This window comes from Charadrius vociferus, unplaced genomic scaffold (assembly GCF_000708025.1).
Source record: "Charadrius vociferus isolate BGI_N301 unplaced genomic scaffold, ASM70802v2 scaffold308, whole genome shotgun sequence".
Taxonomy (NCBI): domain Eukaryota; kingdom Metazoa; phylum Chordata; class Aves; order Charadriiformes; family Charadriidae; genus Charadrius; species Charadrius vociferus.
This window is the reverse complement of record NW_009649929.1, coordinates 2,105,481-2,132,086: the sequence shown is the minus strand read 5'-3', so window position 1 is coordinate 2,132,086 and position 26,606 is coordinate 2,105,481. Positions and strand designations below refer to the sequence as shown.

At 36.5% G+C, this 26,606-nt stretch overlaps 1 protein-coding gene across 1 annotated transcript in view; it reads left to right on the top strand.

Moving 5' to 3' along the window:
• SLC38A6 (solute carrier family 38, member 6) overlaps nt 1-26,606 on the top strand; it is a 42,815-nt gene that overhangs the window by 1,925 nt on the left and 14,284 nt on the right. Inside the window, exons 2-6 of the mRNA XM_009891218.1 lie at nt 375-496; nt 1,258-1,331; nt 5,525-5,577; nt 11,131-11,170; nt 22,249-22,327. Of these exons, the coding sequence (XP_009889520.1) occupies nt 375-496; nt 1,258-1,331; nt 5,525-5,577; nt 11,131-11,170; nt 22,249-22,327 (368 nt within the window). The remainder of the gene's footprint in view (nt 1-374; nt 497-1,257; nt 1,332-5,524; nt 5,578-11,130; nt 11,171-22,248; nt 22,328-26,606) is intronic.

The window sequence follows — 26,606 nt, the reverse complement described above, 5'->3', positions numbered from 1 at the left end:
TGGGCGTGCGGTGCCGGCGGTCGTGCCGCTGCCTGCGGTGCTTTGGTTGCAGAGCTCCGGGGGGTCCCGGCGCTGGCTCTGCCCCTCGCCGCTGTCGGGGGCAGGCAGGGATGGGCAGCTCTGCGGGCACAGGTCTCGCTGCGCTCTGGTATCGCCGTAGTCGGCGGCTGTAGACATCTTGAGATCCTTACGGGACAGCATCGTGTTATTTTATGTGCACGAGGGTTTTCGCGGTCTTTAGAACTGGAAAAGAGATTTTTCTGATTTGGATTAGGGCAGGAGTAGTTGACTGTCACCCTCTCCCTTAAATTTCCCCCTATGAAAGAACAAAGCGCCTCTTCTGCTAATTGTACCTTGTTCTGCCCTTTTCACAGAATCCGCCAAATCAGGGTTCTTCCTTTGGTTTCTCAGTATTTAATTTAATGAATGCGATCATGGGAAGTGGGATACTTGGCTTATCCTATGCTATGGCCAACACAGGGATCATAGGGTTTAGGTAAGTTTTTGGTTTTTACGTACGCTTATTTTTAAACTCAGCTTGTAGTTTTAAACGGAACAAAACTTGATTACTAAGACTCCTGTGCAAAACCTGCGGAAGAAGTAAATAGCTTGTGCTTTTCAGCATTACTGAATAAGATCTTCCCTTTTTGGTTTAGTCATTCAAAACTGGCCTAACAGAAGTACTGCCCAAATATTGCATTGAATTGCCACATGGTGGCAATTTCTTGGCCATTACTCCTAATAGATTAATATTTACGTTTCAAAGCTGCTATCTCCTTTAGTTCCAGAAATGGGCCTTCTGGAGTAGGATGGAAGCATCTGAAAAATGTGAATCAGCTTGTGCTTTTGTTTGCACTTCTGCTCGTTGTACATACTAACCCATGGATAATAGGGCCAAAGTCACCATAATTGTCACATTTACCATTTTCTAAGCATTAGATTAACTTTATTAGAAGAGACCTGTTTGTCTGTGTATATGTATATGCACAAACACCTGTGTTTTTCCTCTTTGAAATTCCTCAGGCCTTCACCCTGTGTTGTGTGTGATATGCTTTGGTGAACAATCTAAGAAGCAGTGGAACTTAGCAAGTATTGGGAAGGTCAAAGGCCATGTGAACCATAGTCAGCAGATACAAGCCATAAAATGAGGAAATCTTGTCTTGTGGTAGCTTAGTTCTTGCAAAAGTAGCATTCTTAAAAATAGAAAGTGCGTTGTGCTATGAAAGTGGTTAAATTGTGAATATTTGTTTTTTTCAGTATCTTGCTGCTGATTGTTGCCAGCCTTGCTTCTTACTCTGTGTTTCTTCTGCTCAGTATGTGCACTCAGACTGGTAAGTGAAAAAGACTTATCTACCAGTGATCTGTGAAATAATTTCTCACCTGTATCACAAAGACATGACCCAGTATAATTGTTTTAATTAACAGCATGTTAACAGACAGCAGTGTGTGATTCACTGGTGTTGAAATATTTAATGTTTTTAACGATTACTATTTGCCATTTAAAAATAAGCTTTTGAAAGTTCCCATAAGAAGTCAAAGCCAAACTGACTGGTTTCTAGATTTTTCGGTTTTAATTTTCTCAAAAATGCCTCTCTCATCTTTCCAAAAAGATAGATCCTGTATTTCTGTAGCAAAATTATTTTGGTGCTGGCTGAGCCGTGCTACTTCAGTGTGTAATGTTGCTTCCACTGATGGCTTAGGAGCAATAAAATACCAGACTTTTCATTCTTCTACTTGCGATATGTATTTTGTTTATGGTTTGAAATGGATACCTTTCAGGTTTTGTAATCATATTGGATTATCGTAATTCTCATGGCACTTTATAGATGCAGAGTTTTACAGCATTTTTGATACTGAATGAGAAGTCACGTTGCAGTCCTTAGAAATTACACTGCTTTGAGAATGTTCAAACAGTTCTAATATCTGTAATCTAACCTGCTAATGTTTTAATTTTTGCCTCTTTTAATTGTTACTGAAACAACTGACTAGTTCCTTGACTTCTCGTAAACAAAGATCATGTTGTAGCAGGAACTCTCCATCTTTTTCAGGCACCTGGTTATTGTTTCCCTCTCATCTGTTTTCTTCTCTTTTCAAAGGTGGTGGGAGAAAGTTTCTGTTTCTTTCCTTGTTGGCTTTGTTTTCTATAGCTAGCTTTGGTCTCTCAGATGATTGCTTCCTGATTCTTCTTAGATCTGCTGCTCCTGTCTTCACCTGTTGAGTGATCTTCTTCATACATTCTTTAAAAATATTCTTCAGAGGTAGGGTTACTTTTATGGTTGATATTGTTGGCTGTTTGATGATTTGGGACTAAGTCTTTGGTAATTTTTTTCTCTTCTTGGAACTCTGCGTATTAGAAAGGAATTGGGACCTGAAATAAGTAGCTAGAAAGAGCCATAAGAAGCAAAAAAAAAAAAAAAAAAAAAAGGGGGGGTGGAACTTGAGGTAATTTGTTATGATCTTTGTTTACCTCTTATTTGAGGCTGAAAAGTTCTCTGTTAAAAAGGCACTAAGTGGTGTTACATTGTTGTTGGTTAAAATAATAATTAAAGACATCCTTGCAAAAGAGCTACAGTTGGGAGGGGAAAACTAAGGATTTAAGCTTTTTGAAGTAAGAAAGGTTTCAATGTTTTGAACTTAGAGATGTAATATGCAAGAATGGTTTAACTCCTTAGTTATTGTCCAAAGGCAGCATTCCACCCAAATAAAGCATTTTTTAAATACACACAGCTGAAAGCAAGGAATACCTCTGAAATGACAGGATGAAGTATTTCTCTTGTCTGAAACTAGCACTTTACATTTAATAATTAGTTATCACCTAATGTTGACAGGTGGTAGTAGCACCAGAACTAGGTCTAGGTAAGTTTGCTGGACTTAGGGCCTTCTGTGTTTTGAATTTTTTTTTTTTAAATAAAATTTCTCTCAGATTATATTTACTATAATTCCTGTAAACTACTGAAGTATTTAAGTGTTAGATAGCATTCCGAGTTTTTCCTTGGAACATTGTCTTTAAAAAGTGAGAAATATGAGCTGTTGTGCCTTGACAGCGTAAAATCTGTGTACATGTTTGCTTCCAAAGTAGATAATTGAACATTTTCTTTATAAAACCTACATGCCTTTGTGAACAATGTTATAGTATTAAGCTTAATCCATAGCAAGGAATTGGAAAGAAATTTTAGTAGTTTTATATTAAAAAATGAGCTGGAAAAATTTAAAGGGTGGGGAAGAAAAAACTTTGAAAGTGTTTGTAAACTATTCAGGTATTCAAATCATAAAAGTAGTCCTAGGAAAGAGCTGACCTGTAAAATACCTTCTGAAAAGGCAGCTCTAATTTTAATTCCCTTTTAAACAGAGACCAGGATTTATTACGCACAGGCATTTTAGTTGTAGTTTAAAAATAAAAAATGTCTTCAGTTTGGTCTGGACTCTGACAAAATCAAACAATTCGTGTAGACCAAAAGGCTCAGCAAAAAAAATATTCCCAAGTGTCAAGTGTTAGATTTGGATTAGTTTGGTCAATGTTTTCTCCCAGTGTTAAATCAGTATGACCTACATTGTTTTGAGGTTTGGGCTGACAAAGGCTAAGCTTACTCTGTAAAGCGGAGGAATTGGGAATTTAAGTGGGATGTACTTTGAAGTTTCGTGGCTTTTTTTTTTCCTTTTCATTTTATGAGTTAGTCGTGAGTATTGCTTGTACTTTACTTGCCAATTTCACTTTGCATTTAAATGGTAACTTCCATTTAGTGTTAATAACAGAACAGAAATCAAGCCGATCAGGCAGAACTTGTTTATATCAATTCTGCTTAGTATTTTGTTCCATATACTTTTGTAATTTCAAGAATAATGTGATGAAGTATTAGGGCTTCCTGGTGTTCACAGGACTAAATTGGTTATGGAAACAGTGTTAGTATATAAAATATTCCAAGGTTTCATATTGCTGTTTTGGAATTGTGTGGAAAACTGTTCTCTTTGTTGGTAACTCCTTGTACATGCGGTAAAAGCAGCTCTCTCCTAAACATGTTTTACACTTTATTGTTTTTTTTTTTTATGCCATTGGAGATGGCGTTCTAAAACGCTACTTTTTTTTTTTTTTCTTGTGATCAACAACTTGATAAATAGAAATCTAAGAAAACTGCAGAGTAAAAACTAGTAAGCCATACTCCTTGTTCAATAATATCTGTGTATAACTAGTATCAGTGTAACAGCTGATGTAAGAGATTAGTGCAGGTTTATGCTGAGAGTAGACTCTGGCTCATTTAATTTTGTAATTTCATTTACTTTGTCATAGCATATTGCTGTCAGTAGTAGAGCAGAATGTGAAACTGCCTTTGAGAAAGTCATATGAGACAATTAATGAAGTTGGGGAGGGGGGGAGTTTGGGTTTTTTTTTGGTGTGTGTTTTTTTTCTTTTTTCTTTTTTTTTCCTCTGGAGCATTGATCTGCTTACGTGCAGAACTTCAGTGGAATAAAAACGCCTAAGCTTGGGCAGTTGGCAGTCTGAGGCTCCAGTCCTGTCATCTGATCTCTGTGAACTGCCTGTGTCTCCCCTGTCTTGTTTCATGTACTTCAGTGGGACTTCACTCAGGTGTGAAGGTCTGCCCCCAGCAGCTCAGATGGCATGGCTGGGCCCTGAATTAAGATGTGACAGGAGCAGAAGCAGTGGTGTACCAAGTAGAGCCAAGGAAGGGAAGCCAAGTGTTTTGACAATAAAATTATGTTGGTTTGAGATTAATTTTACCCTTTGAGGCATTTACAACTGTGGACCGTTTTATTATATACCAAGAAAGTGAGTGGTATTTCTGAGAAAACTTTCATCTTTTTGATATCGCTTGAGTTTCTAATAACAAAATACAGAAAAACAATGAAAGACTTTAATATGACTTCCTTCTTTCTGAGAAGGGATTGGTTTGAGTTACCAGCAATATTAGAAATGAGCTTCAGCTAAAACTCAACAAAAGCATACAGGAAACCACAGGCTATTTTAATGTGATTATGTAAGTCAGGTGCAGGTAAGGGCAGGGTTTTTATTTTGTTTTTTTAATAATAGTTTGCAACCAAGGAAGGTGTTTACCTTCAGCTATCTTGAAAATAAATAGTGCTGAGTTTTTTAAAAGCTGACGATATGGTGATTGATGTTTATATTCGTAGAAAGATGAAAATGGTTCCTCTGTTGTCTTCATTTTAAAAAAAAAGAAGTGTACCCTTTTAACAAATAAGATATTCCCATATCTTATATCCAATTGTTGAGGCTAAATTCAGAATTCTTCACCTATAGTATTGCTTGCAAAAATCTTTGGGAGAAAGCAGTTTGCCATTACTGTATTTTTTAATATTAAATTGAGTTTCTGGAGAGGCTCTGAATGGTTAAGCATATAGCTGTATTTTGTAACAGGAGTACACGTGTATATAAGAGCTATTTTGTCTCTCCTGAGTTATGTTCATCTAAAAAGGGAGAAAATGCAAAGCTAAAGCTTTCAAGTGATTTTCAAGTTAGAAATATTTTAGCTTCTCTTTTTCTTACTAACAGCTGTCACTACTTACGAAGACCTTGGTTTGTTTGCATTTGGATCAACTGGAAAGGTGTGTATTTATTTTTACCTGTGTATTTTTCTTCTTGGTCACATGCTTCTGATATACAACTGTTCTTTGCACAATAAAGAGATATAAATTAAATAAGTAGTAAAATTACTGTGTCCTAGTAAACTGAAAAATCTGTTACATCCTGAAGCTTTTTGCTACGTTTCTGTTAGGGTGTCTGGCCTGTGGAAGCCCAAACTTTAGTTAACTGTAAAATAGAGGTTCCTTAAATGCAAGATTTTGGGCTACATTCCTATCAGTGTGTTCATTTTTTAGTTGTATGTACTAGTTTTTTAGTTGTATGCTCACTGGCATTGTTGTCAAGTTGGGTTAGCAGTCCATTTCAGATTTGTTACAGTCCCATCGTACCTCTGCTGTAAACTATTGAGAGACAGGTAAGCGATTTACTGTTGATGTTCTAGCGTTTAATAGAGATCTAAGATAAGTGTTTGCGTTTCACGTAATTTCCACAATAGGAACAAATAATTAATCTATGTTATTTTCTTTCTTTTGTTTAATGAACTCTTCAGATGAAGATCTGTTACTTGTTTTATCTCATGATCCAAAAAAACCCAAACAAAAACCTACTAGCAAACTAAGCATTTTTGGTATAACAGCAATCATCTTGTAAGCTCATGTGTTTTTAGTAGTGTGTACTGAATCTGTTTTTCCTAATAGACGATATTGTCCAGTAATACTGGGTGCATGGGAAATACTACTTGTGAATACTGCACAGATTATGACGTCGATGCTCTGTGTTTCAGTTATGCAATACTAAAAGCAGATTTTACCACACAGAAGTGCAATTTTAATGGTTTGCTGAAACAGTGTAATTTTTTTTAATGAGTTCTGCTTAACAGACTTGTCTGATTTCTTCTGTTTTAATGTAACTGAGAATTAAATCTGAGCTATTAGGTGTTTGGAAGACGTCCATTAGCATTAATAAGCACATATGAGTGTAGTCCACGAGGATCAATGCTTATCGATTGATGTTAAGATGTGATCAACCTCAAGAGATATAAACCTTGATATCAGCAAGGTATGAAATAAAATTATTTTTTATAGGGACCGTTCTGTACACATTAACCACAAGCCATTAGAAGCAGGAGTCGTAGAAATGTGGAGCTTAAGGAGGCATTAAAATGTGACTTAGTCTGCCTTTGCTCTGAAGCAGGACTAAACATCCATAAATTACTCTTGGCAGATGTTTTTCTAATCTGTTATTTAAAAGTTTAAATGAAGGACATTTCACAGCTTCACTGTGTAGTCAACATCAGTATTTTTTTTATACTCTCTAATATACTTTTTCATAATTTTCAGTTTAAATAATTTGTGCCAAAAATCATCTTGTCTTTTATTTTCAATGTGCATGGAAAGCACTGGAATATTTCTGAGTTGGGAAGCTGTTGTTTTGATAAAATAATTAACCAAAGTTCACCAAGCTTTTCTTGTGAACTGATGTTTTCTGGAACACTTACCTTTCTCTCTTGAAGTATCTTTGATATTTGTACACCTTTCTTAAAACTTGTCTGCAAAATAGAACACGGTAAGCTGGCTGAGAACTTGACAGTGATAAGAAATGTAATTATTACCTGTATTTTAGATAGAACATGGCAGGTACTACATCCCAAAACAAGATTTGCTGTTTCTGTGGGTGCTTCGTGCTCCTGATTCTGTTATGTGAAGCTGTTTTCTCTATTTGCAACCTGATAATTCTCAGTCATGTATTTGAGGTCTACTTCCTGAATGCATTGCTTTTAACTGATCTTGTTGATTTTTAGACTATTCTAGTTTACCATTCTGGATTCTAGTTCTCTCCCTGAGATCTTCTCACCTTAGTCAGGCACAGGTGGCTTTTTTTTTTTTTCTTTAATGTAGTACTTATGCTTCCCTCACCCAAGTCATTCGCTAATGATACAGAGAGACTGCTTGAATTGGCATCTTAGGTTGACAGTAAATTACTGGTTAACGGCTCTTGAAGTAGAGCAGTTATTCAACCTTACGGTGATTTCCTGTCAGAAATATTTCTCTGAGATTTCTGAGAATGGAGATTTTTCTGCTATTGGAAGATTGCTGATTCTCCTTTTCCAAAGGCATAAAGTATTTGTTTCCATCTATGGCAAATTCCAAGATAACTGTACTTTTTTATTTTTTTTCCCCCTCTCCTTCCCCTGGTGACTTTTGAACTGACTTTCTTTAAAAACTGATACAATTTTCTAGCTGATCAATTGAAAAAAATGGCAACTCTGCTTTCAGATTTTATTCAAAAGTACAAATTAATTTTTCTTCTTATAATTGTGGCTTAATTTATTCCAAGTTGACTTAATGGTAGCACTCATGTAGGAAGGTCCTGTTAGATCAAGAGCGGCAGTAGGTAAAAAGAAAAACTGTACCAAGTGGTCGTACTATTGTAGAACTTAACTGAAAAGAAAACACTGGGAAAACTTCAGACACTTTTAAGTTTGTTTTTTTTTCAGTTTAAATTTAATTCTTTGGTCAGACAAAAATATATTAGTAGCCTGTGATCATTTCTACTTCCATATCAGTCCAGTATGAATAATCACAAACGCTAAAGAAAATTCTATCTAATTTACAAGTTTAAAAGAATGACATTCATGACAGTTAAAAATACTTAGGCTTTTGGAGTGAGGAAGTAGCTTGTACAAATCTCTGCTGTCTGATTTGTCTTTTCAGGGGTGAATGATTGTTTTCATTTCTATTCACCTGATGTCAGTTAGAATGCATTTCCATGTTTTTAGTGATTTTTAAAAACCTCATCTTCCGCAGAATAGGCTTCACTCTATAACTTCCCTTGTTTTGTCATCTCAGAATGAAAATGCACTATTTTCAAGATTTTTTTGCTTTTATGTTCATTTTAGATTGCGTTGGTTTCAATGCGTTAAACTCTTCAGTAAAGAGAAGATGCCCTTCCTTTCAGTACTAGTTATGGCTTCTACATCTGGTCTGTTTAAGATAATACATATGTGTTTTATCACTGCTATAGACATACGATTTTAGTTATCCTTACCCTTTCTAAAGTGTTACTTGTTTTATCTCATGATCCAAAAAAACCCAAACAAAAACCTACTAGCAAACTAAGCATTTTTGGTATAACAGCAATCATCTTGTAAGCTCATGTGTTTTTAGTAGTGTGTACTGAATCTGTTTTTCCTAATAGACGATATTGTCCAGTAATACTGGGTGCATGGGAAATACTACTTGTGAATACTGCACAGATTATGACGTCGATGCTCTGTGTTTCAGTTATGCAATACTAAAAGCAGATTTTACCACACAGAAGTGCAATTTTAATGGTTTGCTGAAACAGTGTAATTTTTTTTAATGAGTTCTGCTTAACAGACTTGTCTGATTTCTTCTGTTTTAATGTAACTGAGAATTAAATCTGAGCTATTAGGTGTTTGGAAGACGTCCATTAGCATTAATAAGCACATATGAGTGTAGTCCACGAGGATCAATGCTTATCGATTGATGTTAAGATGTGATCAACCTCAAGAGATATAAACCTTGATATCAGCAAGGTATGAAATAAAATTATTTTTTATAGGGACCGTTCTGTACACATTAACCACAAGCCATTAGAAGCAGGAGTCGTAGAAATGTGGAGCTTAAGGAGGCATTAAAATGTGACTTAGTCTGCCTTTGCTCTGAAGCAGGACTAAACATCCATAAATTACTCTTGGCAGATGTTTTTCTAATCTGTTATTTAAAAGTTTAAATGAAGGACATTTCACAGCTTCACTGTGTAGTCAACATCAGTATTTTTTTTATACTCTCTAATATACTTTTTCATAATTTTCAGTTTAAATAATTTGTGCCAAAAATCATCTTGTCTTTTATTTTCAATGTGCATGGAAAGCACTGGAATATTTCTGAGTTGGGAAGCTGTTGTTTTGATAAAATAATTAACCAAAGTTCACCAAGCTTTTCTTGTGAACTGATGTTTTCTGGAACACTTACCTTTCTCTCTTGAAGTATCTTTGATATTTGTACACCTTTCTTAAAACTTGTCTGCAAAATAGAACACGGTAAGCTGGCTGAGAACTTGACAGTGATAAGAAATGTAATTATTACCTGTATTTTAGATAGAACATGGCAGGTACTACATCCCAAAACAAGATTTGCTGTTTCTGTGGGTGCTTCGTGCTCCTGATTCTGTTATGTGAAGCTGTTTTCTCTATTTGCAACCTGATAATTCTCAGTCATGTATTTGAGGTCTACTTCCTGAATGCATTGCTTTTAACTGATCTTGTTGATTTTTAGACTATTCTAGTTTACCATTCTGGATTCTAGTTCTCTCCCTGAGATCTTCTCACCTTAGTCAGGCACAGGTGGCTTTTTTTTTTTTTCTTTAATGTAGTACTTCTGCTTCCCTCACCCAAGTCATTCGCTAATGATACAGAGAGACTGCTTGAATTGGCATCTTAGGTTGACAGTAAATTACTGGTTAACGGCTCTTGAAGTAGAGCAGTTATTCAACCTTACGGTGACTTCCTGTCAGAAATATTTCTCTGAGATTTCTGAGAATGGAGATTTTTCTGCTATTGGAAGATTGCTGATTCTCCTTTTCCAAAGGCATAAAGTATTTGTTTCCATCTATGGCAAATTCCAAGATAACTGTACTTTTTTATTTTTTTTCCCCCTCTCCTTCCCCTGGTGACTTTTGAACTGACTTTCTTTAAAAACTGATACAATTTTCTAGCTGATCAATTGAAAAAAATGGCAACTCTGCTTTCAGATTTTATTCAAAAGTACAAATTAATTTTTCTTCTTATAATTGTGGCTTAATTTATTCCAAGTTGACTTAATGGTAGCACTCATGTAGGAAGGTCCTGTTAGATCAAGAGCGGCAGTAGGTAAAAAGAAAAACTGTACCAAGTGGTCGTACTATTGTAGAACTTAACTGAAAAGAAAACACTGGGAAAACTTCAGACACTTTTAAGTTTTTTTTTTCAGTTTAAATTTAATTCTTTGGATTCAGACAAATATATTAGTAGCCTGTGATCATTTCTACTTCCATATCAGTCCAGTATGAATAATCACAAACGCTAAAGAAAATTCTATCTAATTTACAAGTTTAAAAGAATGACATTCATGACAGTTAAAAATACTTAGGCTTTTGGAGTGAGGAAGTAGCTTGTACAAATCTCTGCTGTCTGATTTGTCTTTTCAGGGGTGAATGATTGTTTTCATTTCTATTCACCTGATGTCAGTTAGAATGCATTTCCATGTTTTTAGTGATTTTTAAAAACCTCATCTTCCGCAGAATAGGCTTCACTCTATAACTTCCCTTGTTTTGTCATCTCAGAATGAAAATGCACTATTTTCAAGATTTTTTTGCTTTTATGTTCATTTTAGATTGCGTTGGTTTCAATGCGTTAAACTCTTCAGTAAAGAGAAGATGCCCTTCCTTTCAGTACTAGTTATGGCTTCTACATCTGGTCTGTTTAAGATAATACATATGTGTTTTATCACTGCTATAGACATACGATTTTAGTTATCCTTACCCTTTCTAAAGAAATAATTTTTTTTTTATAGATCCTTGTTGCAACTACAATAATTATCCAGAATATTGGAGGTAAGAAACTTCATATGCTCAATATTAACTGAGTGGAGTGTAAGCTCTACAGTCTACATAGCTCCACAAACACCAAAGGCAATAATTAACTGAAAGTTTTCTTAAGAGACTAATTAAAAGGACAGAAAACAGAGAGAAAAAGCTTATGTGGTCATGCTAAGCGGAAGTGCTGTAGTCGTGGGGTGGATGGTGGGGCTTACGGGGGTTGGATTGTATGCCTGGTGCTGCACCACAGGATGTGGAGCACAGCCATTATAGCTGGCATTGCTAATTGGAAGGGGCTGAGGAAGCATAATCTCTCTGCTCTTCTGTACATTTGCATCTAGTAGCTACGTTTTATCATATCATGTGTTTTGGTTTTTGCTGGTGGAACTTGCTGATGCATTTTAGTGATTTGTGCAACAACTGAATGTTTACTTAGCCATGAAGTTTCATATGTTCTTTGTTAAGGGTAGCTTTTTTTCTTGTTAGTTCAATACCTTCGTTTTTGGGGGGATTGTTTAGTTTGATGATTTTCATCATGTGAGCTGATAATCTATGTAATCATATGCTGGGCTGTCCAGTTACATTATTCTTATTTTGTGTTCCTTGGTGCATGACATAATAAAATAACACTAGTTGTCCTTCTACTAAAAAAACCACCTAAGCGTTTAAACTCTTACTTAGGTATGTTCACGTACTTGAAAATTGCTAAATAGCAGCGCCCTTGAAATTAGTTGTCTGAAAGTAGACGGTGTTTAACAGAACAATTTAAAATCTTGTTGGCTGTAAAGGTTCTGGACACTTTTTTAGATGAGGGAATTAACGTCAAAGCTTCCTCTTCTCCATCCCCTACCCCCAAGAAGATACACATTTTCACATAGACTGACGGAAGGAAATAGCATTCCAGTGCTGCTGTTCTTTCCTTTAGGATTACCTGTCAAGTCCAGACAATTCAGCGATTGCTGGTTTTTGTCACCATTTAGAGACCTAGAACTAGACCAAGTAACTGCTTTTATGATAAAATTGGAATCTTTTCTTATACTAAAAGCTGCAATAATAAAAACTGCCGATTGAAATGGCTATAGAAACTCAAGCATTAATTTCAGGCAGGACTGAATACATTATTTCCAAGATTAAGGATTATTTATTCATACAGGTTTTAGCGGATGTTCTGCATCAATGAAAAAAATTTTTAGTTTTCTTTCCTGTTTGAGTGGACCTCTAAATAAATAGTACTAGAGAAGGAGCCGTACACTGTACAGGTTCTGGAGACTCTAGGATCCTGTACAAGACTGTGGTCAAAGGAAATATGACTCTCATTTCTTCCTCATAGCAGCTCATAACATTCTCTGTGTTATTTTTGATAAAATTTATCTCGGTAACTCTAGAGCCCCAAATTATTGCATGCTGAATATTATCAAACTACTTATTCCATCTGCTGCAGTGGCCTTCTCTGCCAACAAGTTAGGCCTGGTTTACCACCCAGTGGTTTTCCATTAACTAGTTAAAAAGTATTTTTTTGCGAGTTGAAACTCTTCTTTCAAATATTTTTCGTGACCTTGTTTTGATGGAAGCTTTCAAAACTCTGTTTTGGTTCTTCTGTTTCCAAGGGCAGTATCTTTCATCTAAGAGAACGGTAGTAATTCACACATCCGGTATGTTTGTTTGCAAAGATCACTTAATTTCAAATGCACTGAGAAGAGAAAGGTGACTTTCCTTCTCTTGAGTCAGTTAGTGTTAGCAGTGCCCAAGCATGCCCCAGTCTGTGAGGAAGGGTGATCTGTGGAAACACGAGTTGCAAGTTGGGCCTTCTTGGCATCTTCTCCCATAGAGAAGATGCATTGTGCTGTCATTGCAAGGAGCTGTCGCAGCTTCTGTTTAGTATTTAGATTTCTATTTGGGAACAGAGCTGCCAGCTGTGTTATTTCTCTCCTTAACCACTGCCTTTGGCAGAGTCCTGTGATGCTGCAGTCCAAGTCAGCAGAGCAGCACTGTGTCAGGAATCATCTTTGAAGATGACTATACTGTGGGCTAACAGGCTCTTAAAAAACCCAAACAACCAACCAAAAAAAACCCTCCCCCCAAACAAACAAAAACCCCTAAACCAAGGAGGAATGAAGAGTTTTCTTCACCTGTCACAGAGCCTTGACTCTTGAGAAATGCGTAGAAAGAAAGGAGTTTTTTGTGTCTTTCTATTCCTTCTGCAGATTTTAAATGGGAGTGGTGAAACTGTGGAGCGTAGTTTGTCCTGAATAGGAGCCATGCTGGAATTAAGTGTAAAACTTAGGTTCTGCACTTTGAGTGTTCCCCTCTTTTTGTTTTTCTGTCTGTTTGGAGGAACAGCAGCGTGGTGCCTGTTGGGCAGACATCCAGACTCTCTCAACATCTTTAATTTCAAAGTAAGGCTAAAAATAAAATTGTTTTCTGTTACCTCCTCCATCATCAGACCTACATTGCATCATATGGTATCTTATTTCAAAAGTGAGATAATGAATGATGGTTTGTGATTAAAATAAGCAACTTTGCTAGGGTTATTGTCACTCTCAGCATCTAGTCTGGGCTTTTTTAAAGTTCGGTCTGATCGCTTCTAAAAATAATTTAAGTGTGGAAGTGATTTACATTCATTTGTGGTGGAGAAAGCTTTTTAGTAATCATTTTAATGTAGTTATGCTTTCCAATTTGTCATCTGCACTTTTTAAAAAGAAAGCTTAAAGTGCAAATTTAAATTTGACATCCTAATTGCATACACTTACGGATTTGTGTAGATAGAGGAGTTGATTTTTCTACTAGCAGGATACCCAAAGAGAAAGAAAAAGATTTTTGTACAGCTACAGCAAAGCACTAGTGGTCAAATGTGGAATTTAAAAGGTTAAAAAAAAATTCTTTCAAGTACATTGTTTCAAATTTTAATATGTACCTCTAACATTAGGGCTTAACTTTCCTGCAGATTTTTAATAGTCTCTTGGAATACTGTGTTGCGTTAATCCAAGTAACACAAATCAAATACCAAAATCCAGTTAAGCACCAAGGATACATCAGGATAATGCATTAACTTTGCAATATCCAAATGTAGATTAAGTTCATCTTAAATACTGTAACTTAAAGTCTTTATAGAACATATACAAATTCTTAGCTCAGAGTGATTAAACTTTTGAGAATATTTGCGAAGCTTTCCGTATATCAGTATGTACTTGATCTTGCAAAATAGGTACTTGTTGATAAATGGAAATCAAGAGGTTGAATGGGATGGCCAGTGTTACTAATTTTTATGTTGTTCTATTTGTCAGTATTTTGTCCCAATCCAGCAGCCCTTTAATCTAACTATTAGTTACATGTGAACACCCTTGTTCTTGAAAGAGCTAGGTAGTGTGTCTCTGGGGTTGCAAAGCAGACACTAGAAAGGACACTCCCAAATTGCATGCTGCCGGGCTGTTGCTTTGTTCACCCACCGCTCCCAAGCCTTTCCTTTCACCCCAGGTCTAAGTGGGATGATCTTCCAAATGTCCATTTCTTGCCTGCCATGCAGAAGAAGATCCTGAAGAATTTCAGGTCTTCTCAGGTCTCTCAAGATCGGCGAGGGCCCTTGGGGGAGTTGTACGCCTGGAGGCGTAGAAGGAGCGAGGGAGGCTGCTATGGAAAACGCTCAGTTACATGGCTCGGCTGGCTCTTTATGTAATCCTTCCCAGGAGCGACGGGAGTTGGACGGAGTCCCCGCTATTGTTTTAATAGCGTTGTGCTTCTAGGAAGTGATGGATGAGGCACAGTGGGCCAAAGCCGTGGCTCGGCGTCACGCAGCCCTTCCCCCTCTCCGGCCAGTGAACTTCTGCGAGCTTCCTAGATGCTTTCCGAAGGGGGGAAGGAAGACGGGAATTTCTCCTCCTGGAATTGTCCTCTCTGCGGATGTGACTGAAAAGGAGGACAGTCCACAGCCGCATGCAAGAGAAAATCGGTAGGAATCTTAAAGCATATGTAGTGAAGTTAGAAAAGGAATTATTTTAGTGAGGCTGGTGGAAAAATGGAGACAAACACAATAAAGTATTGCACAAGAGCAGCTCTCAGTCTGTTGCCAACACTAACAAATCTTCAGCATTGAGGTCTAGCAGGAAGTATGCGGAGAGTTTTACGGCATATTTCTCTGGGCTGCGGGCTGGTATCAGCTGAAGGTCACTGCTGTAGGGAGATACGACCCGGCCCAGAGGGCCTGGTAGCTGTGAGACACAGAAACATAAATTGAAACTGCTGAGAACATGAGTTTAATTATTTAAAATTTATTAGCGGTGGGATTAAGGGCAACAGTAGAACCTGTAGCACAGCCACGTAGCATAGGTGGTCTGCGTGAGGATTTTTTGCAACAGACTTGATTTTTTCCAATTTCTTTCAATAGGCTGAGATCCACAGGGGGATTCTCATGCAGCGGATCAGTATGCGTAACTAGCCTGTCTTGGCGTGTACCCAAATTATCATTGTAGTCACTCTTTAGTACTAGGCTTTCCAGACAGCTCTCTTAATTTTACAAAGAATCACTTGCTTTCTACTATAAATACAGTTTAAGTGTAATTTCTGTAACTGGTGCTTGCGGATTTTGTTTCAATATTCTGCAATTAACATGTCCTTAAAGGTATACATTTTTATTCTTTGTAAGAATAAGTAAGGAGGAAAAAAGATTGTCCCGTATCCCTGGAGCGCTGTTTTATCCTTGGGTCTGCCTGAACGCTACAGGCAGTAAAAAGAAGTTACAGGATTAGTTCTGATGGGGGATTCAGTTCTTTAGCTGGGTTTTATGGCCCCCTAATACAGGCAACACGACGGACAATACACAGAAACCCTGCTCTGAATGTAACACATGCTAAATACATATTTACATTTGGGTAGTTCGTATTTTTCAAGATTCCCGAAGTAAATAAAGAGGCGCAACCACTGGGGGAAAAAAAAAATAATCCCGGGGGAGTGCGGAGCTGCGTCGGGAGCAGCCGCCGGCGGGAGCAGCCGCGCTCCCGCACCACCATCTGCCGGCATCGCCCGGCCTCGCACCGCCCGGCCGCCTCGGGAACCCCCAGACTTATTCCAGCTTTCCTTCCACCCCGACAGCCTCTTTTTTTAAACAATGAAATATTTAACTTAGGAATTTGCTTGGGGAAAGCGGGGTGTGTGTGTGTGTGTGTGTATATGTGTGTTCACTGTGTGTCAGTACTTCTAAATGCTGTGCACATATTAGGAAAACCCGAAGACAAAACTACCTTGTCTTACCCAGTTAATTGGGCACTTTTGTTTTGCAAATTACTTTTTTTTTTTTTCCACCCCCAGAGTTCATCTCTTCTGAAATTTAGTTTTACAAAGATTTACAGAATTTGTCTCAAATTTAAATGGAGCAAATATTTTTTTTGGAGTGGACGGGTGAGAATATCCTTCTTTTTACAAGCAGAGTACAATATTCTACAAACTTTGAAAAGAAATGAATGGTGCAAATCATGGAAGAATGAAATACAGCTTGTTACATGCTGAGACCTGCATTGTTAATACCTTAAGAAATTACTGAGCTTCCTTTAAGTATGGAAAATCTAATTCTGTTTTCAAACAAACCTGAATGTTTGTTTTCACAGTGCGGTTTGCTTTTGACCTAAAAGCCTAATTATCCTTACTGATTCAAAGTGAGGATTTCCAGTACAGAGTTGCCTTAATTAAGGACAGGTTTCTCAGCTCCTGTACTAATTTAACAATTGATGACCCATGCTTGTGTGGTTTTGTATCGCAGTGAATGGATGTTGGAAGGTTTGATACTGTAAAGAATATTAAGCCTGCTTTAAATAAAAAACCCAACAAAAATCCTAACCTGCAGCTATGCTTCAGAATGGAAGATACTATGACCTGTGTAGAAAACATTTCAGTTCTATTAGCATAACTGTGCAAATACAATTAAATTAATGAAGTTTTACCAAAAGAAGTCTGCTGCCCATGTGTTCCCTGTGGAATAAGAAGGGCTGCTTCTTTTTTTTTTTTTTTTTTTTTTTTTTTAAGCTTGCCATAGTAATTCAGATAAAATCTAAACTTAGAAGGAAAAGGAAGCAAGGGTGTGGAAATTCATCAGGATGAGTGTCCATAATGTGAAGACTAGCAAAGAAGTTGATAACCTATTTCTGTTCTCAGAACTTCTCCATATGAACAGTTACATCTCCTTTCACACACCCCGGTTTACATCTGTATTTAAAACCAAAAAAAATGATCCAAACATTTTTTTCATTTTTTTTTTTAAGCTTCCACTAAGAGGAAATATTAAAAACAATACATCCAAGTAATTGAGAGGCTATTCTTAAAGTTGAATATGTGGGGGATTCATTGCAAAAGAAAAACAAAAGAGCATGCTTTTTAGCGCTTACATCATACGGCCTTAAATAGTTGATGGTTTTCTGTGGCATCTGTGCATCATTTCTGATCTTTCCACAATTTGAATTACTTTCTAGGAGCTAAGTGCAATACTGTAGTACTTCCTATTTTGTTATTCCGTTCCAATTCTTTGACAGAAAAAATCGGGGCTTGCCCAAAATCCTCTCTAGTTTCACTTTCTTTCTTGAAATCCTTCCCTGCTTTCCTTTTTAACTTTGTCACATTGTTTGGATTAGGACAGATAAAATTTTAAACAACCTCCATACCATTGAAGTGAGACACAAGCCTAAAGGGGTTTCTCGGATGCAGTTGCTATGAAAGATCCAGCTCAGTTGGGCTGGAGTGTGTAGCGACCTGTAGTGTGTATTCTGCTATTTCTGTTTTTCAGCCTCTAATCTTTTCAGTGTTTTGGGAAAAAGAGAGAACCGAACTCTTTAGAGGATGAGAGTTATAAGCATTTGCCTTTATCTTAATTATCTGTAGGCATTTGTGAGGAATCTCTTATCTGGTATTCTCCCAGATGAGAATCAAAATTGCTCTGACTACTTGTCCTGACTCCCAAATCGGCACCCCTCTTTTTCTATGTAGGGAGCCAGCGTGGCTATACTGATGCAGTCTGGTTTTCCCCAACCCCCTATATTCTCCTGTGTGAAGTTTGGAGGGCAGGTTGATTCCATTTTTGCATGGTGCTTAATAATCTGAGACATCTTTATAGCGCTCTAATATGATCAGCTACAACGGTAAATGAGGAAAAACGGAGTGGAAGAGTTAGATTCAGTCCCTTCAATGAAGCGATTTGGAGGGATTTATCACCAGCCATTTTCTAAGGATGGAATTACATGTTTACACGTAAGTTTAATGTACATATTCTCTGACATCATTGCTGTGGACTTCAGCAATTGATCTTTTTGGGGTAGGATAATAAGGAAAAGTTACGCTTCCTTCTCTGGTAACCAAAAAGCCACTCACATATTTGATTTTAAGATCGGGCTGCCACAGAAGAGATATTTTGGGGACTGCTTTCAAAAACGTAACCTTGGCTTCCCTTTTCTCCAGCAACTAATGTTTTTTTCAGGTAGGGTACATGTGCTCAGTGTTAAACAATATTGTAGAACAATACGGACATTCTGAATAGTATATGCACGATGTGTATGTTTATAGGAAGTCATATTTCATGGTGGCACTGCAGGTTATAATAATGAACGTGTAAAGCAAGTACCCTATTTTATATTTTACAAGCATCTTTTTTTCTGTCAAAGAGCAACTACTGAGTTTTCAGAATATGGCAAAGTGATATGTATTTTAAGAATGTAAATTCTTGCTGCGTTCAAGACAGGGGTAAGCCTATTTAATAATAAAGTAGTAATATAATTTTGATTTCTGCAGAATACTGTTTTATTGCACTTCTATGGCAAGGCCTATTGAGAAGTTCAAACCTGCTTAGTTTTCCATCAAGTGCCTCTTGGTGCATACTGAAAATTATTTAAATGTAACATAATATATGCAAATTTATGACCTAAAAATTAGGAAGCGACGATATGCAGGTTGCTCACATAGTTGTAGTTCAGCACTTGTTGCATCTGCATGTTGCTACAGCCTCAAACTATGTCATTGTGCATTGTTCATTCTGTAGGAAACCTGTCTCATTCAGTGCTAAAGACAGATGTCTTATGTTGCAAAGAGAAGGTGACATGATGAAAACGTAACATTCTTTTTTAGTTTAGGGGATGAGACTGGGTTGCAAGAGCAGTAAGTTCTGCTCTCTCATACTACTCACATGCAAGAAGGGTGAACTCTGAAGGGAATGTTGCTTCTGACATTTGCGATTTTTTTTTGAGCACTTAACTTGTAAAAATAAATGTATGTTTATTGTAATTTTTGTATGTGATAAAAGGTGCCTTAAAAGTTAGCCATTAAAACATTGAGGTACTGACATACTCATTTTGAAAATAATTTTAAAGTGGAATAAATCAAAGCACAAGGTACGCTTTTTGTTGTGTTCACTTGTGTCACAGTTCAGCCTTGTGACTGTGTAATCTCTTCCTTCCGTTACACGTTAAGACTGCCAAGGATAGCTGACGTTTAATTTTTACCATATAACTTGACAGACATTTGGTTGTGGTGGGCGTCAGGGAAGTTAAGTAAAATTTCTTATTTGGAAAAAAGGATACGTGACCTTTTGTCTGTCATACCGTGTGCACTTTATTCCTACTGAAGATAATTTTTTCAAGTTGCTACTCTCTTTTTCAAGACACTTGACTGTTTCGGTTTCAGCTTTAAAAAACAAACAAACAATGCTCTTTGTTTACTTTCTAGTGTGTTTCAGAAAGTTATACAGTGGTTGGTGTCTCTTACTTTTTTCACGCTGAGTAAAGCTACAAGGAGCTGTTGCTTGTGAGGAAAATTACAGCTGTGTTTAAGTGAAGAAAAAGCAGAATTTGACTTTTAAAACTAGTGTGGGCGTTCTGCTCAGGTTTATGTATGAGATTCATCGTCTCATCTAAGCATCAGGATCTAAATAAAATTATTTACTATTTATTTTCTTCATCTTCTAGAACAAACAAGAGAATATAAACTGGGGAAAAAAAATCCTACTATGTGAGATTGTTTCCCATATGCCCAGGCAAAGGAAGAAAGATGCATACAAATGTTTAGCATGTGCAAGTTTCTTGGTGCATGATTGGTTCCTACTTAGGAGTGGAATTCAGTGAAATAGGACTCCTCTTTTAAAAACAAAGAGTAAGCACACAACAAAGGATAAGTGATCAAATGATTAGCCAGAGGCTAATAGGAATGCAAGGGAAGAGTGACAGATCACATATTAGGAGGAAATCTGATCTGGAAATTAATTTGAAGCTTTCTGCAGCTGAGACTGCAAAAGAACTAATCTTGAAATCTTTCTGAAAGACATAAATGTATGAAAATTTTTGACTTGCTTGTGTATAAAGTATAATAAAAGAAAGAAGGCTGATGAATAAATGAAATTGAATTATAATTTAGAGGAATTTCCCTCCTCCCCAATTTTTTAAAAATCTCTTTGCTTAGGGTGAAATATGCATCTCCCTGTAGCTTAGTGTGAGAAATTGTGTTAATTTACTTACAAATTCTGGTGATTTAGAAATATTCACACTGTAAGATTCTCTGTGGTTGAATCTACATTCTGTTGTATGCAAATAGGAGAGTAAAATCAGGACAGCAGATAAATATCTCACCAGACACAATCAACAGCTACATGTCAACAGGGAAATATACCTGAATGCTGGGAAAGCCAGAGCTTTTAATTATGAAGAAGTGAATATTTCCTTATTTAGTGACCTACCAAATGGTTTTAATTTAACCTTGCGGTAGGTAGATGTCACTTTATATTAATAGAAATCGCTTTCTTTATTGAGACCACATTCCCTTTCTTCGAAATTTAACATTAACTGCAGTAGTACAGCAGTGTCTGAGTCTACACGTTTTTAAAGGTTCAAAATGTTCCTTAAAAATACCCAAAACAAACAAACCCCAAAGTTATTAAAAAATCAGTTTATGGAAGTTTGCTTGTTTACCTTTTTAAAATTTATGTTTTAGTTTTAAAGCATTAATAAACAAACTACTGTAAAATTCTAAAGAATTAATAAATATAGAACAGTAAAATTTGAATACAACACATGAATTTTTGTCGAGCTTTAAATGTAACTAAACTTTTGTTGCCACATTACTAAAATTACTTGCTGCTGAAGGATGGAAATGAGTTTCATGTAGGCTTTGATATTCATTGAAGCTGTTTGTAAAGCTTGATTTTTTTGAGTGATTTTCTGCTCTTTATTCATCTAAATGCTTGCTGATCATGTAAAATAAAAAAGTGACATGCACATAATGTGAAGGTATCAGGTTAGTATAAGTTGTAATTTAAAAAAAAAACCTCTTTATGCCTTTGATCATTTTATATAGTAAAGTTGAAAAGTGATACAGTGAAGTGGCTTTTGGATTTATGTGTATGCATCATTGCTTTCTTCTGAATAGAGTTATAAATGCTTAATTTCAAGCAGACACTTCTGTAAGAGTAACTGACAATTTATCTTCTGATTTGCAGTTCCTGTATAGTTTTGCACTTTATGTTGTTGTTGGGATCTTCATTGTGGTGGGTTTAGCATGAGAAGCAGAGAACTGTCACTGATAATCCTCTTATCTCCAAGGGCCAAACCATCCAGTTCGTAAAGAACCGTTCAAATCCTATTCTTGTCTCTAAATTTCAGACATAGGTTTATTTAGTGCAACAGCAATTGAGCAACAATAAAAACTGAGTCTTTAAAAAAATCCTATTGTATTGATGGAAACAAATCTTATTTACTGTCGTCATTAACAATGTCTTATAAAGAGGAAGCCTTGTAGCCTGTCTTTAGGCTGTAGGTCCACATTCCTGGGTAAAAGCTCAGGCCTATATTTTATATTGTTTCGCCTTTTAGTCCTTTGGATTATATTTTCCTTGTTTCAAGGCTTACATTGTAACAGTTGCCTTGGAGGCATTAGTTAAGATGAATACAATACTCAGGGATTTGCAGCTATTTTTAAAGGAAGTATATGAGAAAATAAGTTCTGATTCTGATGCCATGGTGTCTAATATATAGCTGAGATATTCCAATCGTAACCCCTCTACGTAAGCCATGCTAATTGTTACAAACAGAGATACTGGTATTCCTCTACTAAATCTGTTCTGCTTCTGTTTGCAGCTATGTCATCTTATCTTTTAATTGTTAAGTCTGAACTTCCTGGTGCTGTTGCGGGTTTTTTAAGTGGAGACGAGAGTGGGTAAGGAAAAATGCTTCATACATTCTGTATTTGTCTTGAAGAAGAAAGTGGTTCAGTACTGCTGGAGGAGATGGGTACCGACACTTCCCTCTGATCTCACATGCTAAAAAAATTAGTTATTTACAGGAGTTCTTGGAATATGAAATGTATTTGGCATGTGCAAGCCTTCTGCAGCGCACACATGCAGAGCGTGATTCTTTCCTCATAGCAATTTCCCATCAGACGACCTTAAAGTCAGTGGCAAAAATCCATCTACAGAAATCTCCCTTCTGTAAAAATTTAAAAGGGGAAGCAGGAGGGAGAGGAGGAGAAACATTTAAACTGCTGTCATGTTATCACTTCACATATTTCAAAACCACAGTACAAAAACCGGCAGACATTTAAATTTAAATATTTTGTTGTCTTGCTCCAGTAATTGGACTCGTCTTGGGAAAAATGCCATGTTTCCAGACTTGGTTTGTAATTCCGTAACTTGGCTCCCAGTAAAGAAATTATTCTTCACAATTGAGCTATAAAGCTGTATGTAAGGAATGTGTCCCTCGGATTTCTATCAGAACTGTCGCAAGAGATCTGTGCCTGTGCTAAGACAAACATTGCAGCTTCAGCACTGAAATATCTTGTTTGAGCTGTTCCAGTGCTGCTGTCATTCATAACAGTGTATCTTAGATTGTGTTACAGCTGTTTTTCTGAACTGCTATTTTCAGATATTTTGAGCTCAAAACTTTCTCTGGATTGAAATGTGGTGAAATTGTCTCAAGGCTGTGTGGTGCTTGTATTATTCCTGAATGTTGTGGGTGAATTTTAGGTTTGAAATTAGTTTTTTTAAAGGTACTTTAGTTCATTTTAAATTTTATAATTTAGAACTTTTCCATTTTATAATTAACATTTTGAGAAATAAAGTGTTATGGTAATCTTGTTTTCTGTCTTTCTGCCCTCCTGTCCCTTGCAATAATGTTTTTAATAAGGGGCCATTTTTTAAAATTTTATTACTATGTTTTATGTGTGTGTGTCATTTTTAGTCTGCTAATGTATCTCTTCCAGCTGTGATAGTCATCAGCTTTTTATTTGGGTGCTATCACCTCCTTCAAGATCAGACTTTTAACTCCACTGTTCATACACAGTGGTATTGAGCCTGCTACTGTATCTGCTGCACGTGTATTCCAGTCTCTCTGTCCCCAAATTTAGCATATAACATCACGTACTACTGTTTTTAATTTTATGTCAGCTTTGTTTGCGCGGAGTGACTTTCCCAACAAAGATACACTTTTAAACAAACAGCTTATGAAAACACATAATAGGTAGAATCTGGAGGTCCCGCATGCATGCATACTGCTCAAAGGCTTGTTCTGCCTAAAAAAGGCAGTATAAACAACTTCTTTATTAAGCTGCCTATTTGATAACACTCCCACCAACTTCAGCTGTTTATCAGGGTCCTAATGCAGATGTTCTGGATGCAAACGCTGGTGAACACAGGCGGGTTACAGTGGTTGAACTGGTTATTACAAGTCATCTGAACCATTGTAATTCTCAGTGCACTGTCAGTACTGCCACAATCTGTACTTCTTTCTTAGCTGAAATTACAGTTTGAGATGGGAATGGAGTTCAATTTTGCACTTAGAAAGAGCTGAAATTGTCCATAGGACTACTAACCACACCTCAAGTGGTAAACTGCTTGTCAGCCTGGGTCTCATTCTGTTTCTATCTGTTATTGGGAGTTCTTACATTGATAAATGTTTATTTGACACAATGTCACTCCTCTGTTCTTTGTCCAAGCAAATATTTCGACTGCAGTGGTCAAGCAGTGTTCCAGGTACATGCACACAGCTGCCCTTCTCCGTATGCCCACATCTGTATTTCATATATTTTGCCATACTAATTGCCATGGTAGATAATAATATTTTGTTTCTGTGTATATCTTCAGAGATGTTAAGAGTAGTTTTTTTACTAGCAGAGTTTTTAAGTTGTAGGAAATGGTTCAACAAAAATAGGTAATCAAATATCAAGCCTAAGTAGCAACTTACTTACGCAAAGGGCATAAATATTGACTAGTTTGATTAAACTTCTTTAACTGGACCACTTGTTTCCAGATGTGGTTGCACAACTCTTCTGTTTTTGTTAAGTCATTACAGCATCTGATACGCTTTCATTTGGGTGCAGAATTTATCTTTAATTGTAGTTAGAATGTATGAAAAGTGTCAGTTAAACTAGCTGTGAAAATATTTTATATGCGTAAACCCTCCCAAACCATATATTTGGGAAAGCCATTTAAAAAATGTTTTGCGCATTGAATTATTTTTATAGATAAAGGTTAGCAGGTGTGCGTATGTTTGAAAGGCTCAGAGCCAGTGTGTAATACATCTTCATGTCTTTATTAAAAAACAAAAACATACAATGTGAACACTTGTTAATTGCGAGTTAAGATGTTTCAGTCATCTGCATAACAAGAATTCCACATAGTTTTGATGACATGAACATAGTTTCAAATGAGGATTGTGTTAAGAAGTTGTAATTTGTGAGCCCTCTGTTAACATTTAATGACCCTGTCAGGAGGATATGATTGATGCAATTAAGTTGTCTTGCTTGTGTGTTATATAATTGATATGGACTGAGAGTAAGATCCTAATTTAGAACATATGAATCTCTTGTCCTGTTGCATTCAGGAATGAAATTAAAGCGATTTATAAATGTCTGCTTTTAGTTAAAATACGGGGGAGGGAGGAGGAACATCTGCATGCCAAAGCATTTTCAGTAGAGTCAAGGATTTATATTCCATATTTCATATTTGGAACACTTTTATCATACAGGATTAAATTTGCAGATCAAACTGATTTTAAAGGGTATAGCAAAACATCTATTCTGCCTTTGGAAAATAAGTGTATTTCTACAACAGTATTTTGAGAAAGAATGGACGTGGTTTTTGATAACCAGTAAATGGTCCACTACTCAGTTTTTTGAGATCTTTTTAAATATAAGAATTGGTATTCCAAATGAAGCATTTTACAAAATTATTTTTTCTCCTTCCCATCACGTCATTGCAGTTTTCCTCTCTCTTTTCCTCCCTCCCTCACAAATGTTTTTTCATTTACCACAAAGTAACCAAAATTTTTTTTCTCTGTCCTGCTGAGCTTGTGAGCTACGATGGCAACTGTGGATTTGCTGCATGCGTAGAATTGGGAGATTTAAAACAGAGGTCGCAGATGTACACATACTACAGCATTCATTTTACTTTTGCCTACTGCTATGATACTGTTCCTCCTAATCTGATCATCCACCATACTAGAAAGAAGGAAAAAGTTTAAAAATATGTGAAGGCTGAATGATAACAACGTGAAGAAGGCTACAGCAGGGATCTTGGCAAAGTTGCTTCTTCACCGTAGCAGTAGCAGACCTAGGCTAGTAATACATTTTTTTGAAGAGTGATGTATTTTGAGTAATTTTTAATATAGACATTGTCACTTAAGTGTTACTTTTCTTTTGATATGGTGGAGATGCCCTCAACCTTGAAAATTCTCTGTTCGTTTATATTATCTTTTTTTTTCTTTTTTTTCTTCAAACAAGTGACACTAGCGGTTGTCCATGATGCACGACAGTAGTTAACATATGTATATGGTAATTTTTCTTTAACACAGGTGTTATGCTACTTTTCGTATGATAACTTGTGGTGCTGCCTGTTTATTAGGTGCTAACCATATCCTGGACTAAATAAACTTGAAGGTCAAAGGCCAAGGTGTTTATAGGTAGTAAAGTTGGAGGGTGATGTGCAAGATGTTTATCAGTACAGGATATGGTTATTGCCAAGTTAGGGGAAGCCACCCTCAAGATGTTTCTGTTTCTTAACAACTTATCCATCTGTACTTTCCTCAGTTTGGAGGTGAGATTTTGATACTTTGAATAGATTTTAAGTGCATTAAGACTTCATATGCCTCTACAATGTTTTTTTTTTATATGCATAGTTTTATGTTTAAACATTAAAGCAGATTTCATTATCATAATTTCCATCCCTTCTGTCCTTTAATTCTTGAGTGGCTATATGCTAAGAATGAGTGATCACTTTCTGCAAAGTTAAAGATAAAAAAGTCCTCTTTATTGCTGTTCTTTCTTGTATCACCTCTGGACAGCAAACATAATTTCAAATTAACTGAAAGTTGATTTACTTGTTGTTTCTTCTGTTACTCAAACCCTGTGATGATAGGTGTAATGGAACTTGGGCAGAAGAGAGAGTTGGTATGTTTAGAAAACATAACTGCATTTCCAAACAAGTCAGTTGGGTAGCTTAGCT